General features: G+C 34.4%; 1 protein-coding gene and 1 long non-coding RNA gene across 2 annotated transcripts; one reads left to right on the top strand and one right to left on the bottom strand.

Moving 5' to 3' along the window:
• Positions 1–1,022: 1,022 nt before the first annotated feature.
• LOC126616782 (uncharacterized) lies at positions 1,023–1,613 on the top strand. The gene is made up of 2 exons (XR_007621254.1): positions 1,023–1,150; positions 1,262–1,613. It is a non-coding gene; the product is annotated as an uncharacterized LOC126616782 (long non-coding RNA).
• Positions 1,614–2,054: 441 nt separating this feature from the next.
• Positions 2,055–2,621, bottom strand: LOC126616981 (disease resistance protein RPV1-like). Its single transcript, XM_050285079.1, has one exon. The coding sequence runs from the start codon at positions 2,619–2,621 to the stop codon at positions 2,055–2,057; it is 567 nt and encodes a 188-aa protein (XP_050141036.1).
• Between the last annotated feature and the right edge of the window lie 669 nt (positions 2,622–3,290).

Genomic DNA, 3,290 nt, shown 5'->3' with positions numbered 1-3,290 from the left:
ATGGACTTAAAGAAATTGATTCTTCGGTGATAAAGATTCGTGAATGCATCATGTATATAAAGGGCCCTGAGGCTAGGAAACTAAAGTTTTATGAATGTGTTAGACAAGTGGGAATATTGGATAGAGGTTTGAGACAAGATGTCCCTACTAGATGGAACTCCACCTATATTATGCTAGATAGTGCAATTTTCTATCGATATGCTTTGATTCATTTAGGGTTGAGTGATTCCAATTTTAGTAGTTGTCCTTCTTCTGAAGAGTGGGATAAAATAATGAAGATTTCCAAGTTTTTGGGGTACTTTTATGAGGTTACGTACTTATTCTCTGGGACAAAGTACCCCACATCAAATTTGTTCTTCCTTACGATGTTCGTAATCTAACTTCAAATTAAAGCAGCCATGAATGACTCTGAAAGTTTCATGAATAAGATGGGGACTTACATGTACATTAAGTTTGAGAAGTATTGGTCAGAGTGCAGCTTGATTTTGGCAATTGCAATCATCTTAGACCCTCGTTATAAATTGCATTTTGTGGATTGGGCTTACACAAAGCTTCATGGTATGAATTCGGTCGAATTTACAAAGGTTAATGACAAATTGAATGTTCATTTTGGTGTGTACTTGGAAAAACTTTCGCATCTTGATAATTCAAATACTCCAGTGAATTCAATGCCTAACCGTCAAACAGAATCTGGAGATGTTCTCTTTGAGGTAACATAAGTTTGTTTTTATTTACTTTATATATTTGTAGTAGTAGTACTATAAAAAGTGTTGATATTATATTTGAAATTGACATAATGCATGATTCTTATTACGTTTTTCATTTTTGTTTTTTATGATGTAGGACTTTGATAATAATTACGATGGTTCAAGTTCGATTGAAAAAAATGAGTTGCAAAAGTATTTGAAGGATAAAAGAATAGATAGAAAAGTAGACATAGATGTCCTTTCTTGGTGGCAAATGGAGCATTTTCATTATCCGATACTTTCTCAGTTAGCACAAGATGTGTTAACAATTCCCATTTCAATTGTTGCATCAGAATCTGCATTTAGTATTGGGGGTAGAGTACTAGATCAGTATCGTAGTTCATTGTTATCAGAAACAGTTCAAGCTTTGTTGTGCACACGAGATTGGCTATTTGGAAAAGGAGGTAATATATTTTTATATGGTATAATACTATTGTTTTATTTCTTTTCATAATTATTTTGGTAAACTTCTCATAATTTGAATGATTTTTAATGTTTGGTTTCTCTATACTTAGTTTATGCGAAAGAGAGTTCTGACGTGGAAAACTTTACCGAAAACATCATCAACATAACTCTTGAAGGCAATAGATCAAGCCAAAGTTCCAATACAATTTCCCCATGATGATCGATGAAAATTGAGGATTTTGTAAAAGAAATAACATGCAAACTTTGAGTTCCATTGGCAAGGTTTAAACTTTTGAGAAAGGCTTCACAACCTTGAAAACAAAAACTCTTTCATTTTGCATATCCTTGCACATTTAATATTTTGTAATAGACTAGTGTATGAATGTTTTTTTTATTAGGCTCTTATTTTTTAATGTAGATGTAGTACTTAAATGACAAATATGTTTTAATGTTTTGAAGTAATATATATGTGGTAATATGTGGTATGTGCAAATTTAAGAAAAAAAAATATTTTTCTTAACAGGTGTGACACGATACGACTCGTTAAGATAACAGGTGTTACACGAAAATAACACGAACACAACAGACACAACCCGTTTGCCAGGCCTACATACCGTTATACAAGCGTCCTGTGAATGAATGCCTAATAGCGATTCAATTTGCTCGATGCGGCTTTCAATTCCAATAAAACCCTCTAAATTGCATGATGATTTACTTTTCAATCTGGTCCAAATGTGATCAACGACTTTCTTAATTAGATATGCCTCCGCGTCCGTCCTGGCATATTTAAGTATGATTATGTACGAAAGTAAAAAATAGTTTAAAATATGCCTTACCAAATTTTAGCACAAATCAAATTGTCACAAGTTTAAACAAAATTATTATTTTATACAAGTTAAAGAATTAGTTACCTTGATTTTTCTGAATAATCAAACCAGATAGACTGGCTGCGGTGGTCAAATCATCCCTCCACTTTTGCACTTTGTCGATACTATCGTTGAAACGTTTTTCAAGTTGAGCAAATGCACGCGCATAACTTCCGCACTGTCGTTGTACATCAGATGGATTGATGTCATAGAATATGGGTATAACTATCTGGCCAGAATTTTGCTTGCATTTGAGTATATGCACAAGTTCCTCCAAACACCACGTGGAAGAAACATAATTTTGTGAGAAAATGATCACCGAAAGAGTGGATTTCTCGATTGCCTCTAGAAGGGCAGGTCCGATTTTTTCTCCTCTCTGGAGGTTGCAATCTATGTAGGTTTCAATTTTCCTCTGAAGTAAGGCAGCATGAAGATGGCTGGTGGTAATCTTAAAGCGGGTGTCCTCACCTCTGAAACTGATAAACACATCATACTTTCCCCGGAGAGGGGGGTTATCAGTACCATTATCATCGGCACCAGAAGACGGAGAAGAAAACTTAAACAATCTGAAGCACATGTGCAAGAGAGTCATGAAACACTCCATCGTTGTCGCTGTCTCTCTCTCTGTCTGCGTCTCTCTCTATCTGTGTGTCTCTCTCTGTCTCCGTGTCTCTCGCCATTTCTTTCTCTCTGCACTAAGCATAGACAGAGGTAGAAATTGGGGAGAAAGCAAAGGGAGGAGAGAGCAGTTGCCGCAGAGACTAAATCATTTATCAGTTCAGCAATTACACTCAAGCACCTTCATACAAATGAAGAAAGGCAAATTAAGGGCACATAATCATCACTTCATACATTTCATAAAGACAAATTTGTTATAAAAGTGGATGACCCAAATAAAGAAATATGCAACATCCACCGTTTCTTGTCAGTCAACAGATGTTGAAGATGTGCAGCCTACTTTTCACATCTCTTGCCTTTAACAGAGAAGACATAGTTTTCTTATATAAAGGTCTATCAGCTCACAAATATGTAGAGAAAATACAGAGAAGAAAAAAAATACAATCTCTTGCTTCCGTTCCTTTGTAATTTCAGTTTGATAATGAGATAACCACTGCTATTGTTCTGAGAATGTAAACACATTTGTTCAATTTCGTAAATATTATGTCTTATTTCTTTGTACACACCACATGTTATTATATAAATGGTGAAATTTTTTTTTTATGTTATTAATTTTTTAACATAAAAATCTCACTACTTGTATAAAAATATATGA

This window comes from Malus sylvestris, chromosome 3, assembly GCF_916048215.2.
Source record: "Malus sylvestris chromosome 3, drMalSylv7.2, whole genome shotgun sequence".
Lineage (NCBI taxonomy): Eukaryota > Viridiplantae > Streptophyta > Magnoliopsida > Rosales > Rosaceae > Malus > Malus sylvestris.
This window is presented reverse-complemented; position numbering and strand designations above follow the sequence as displayed.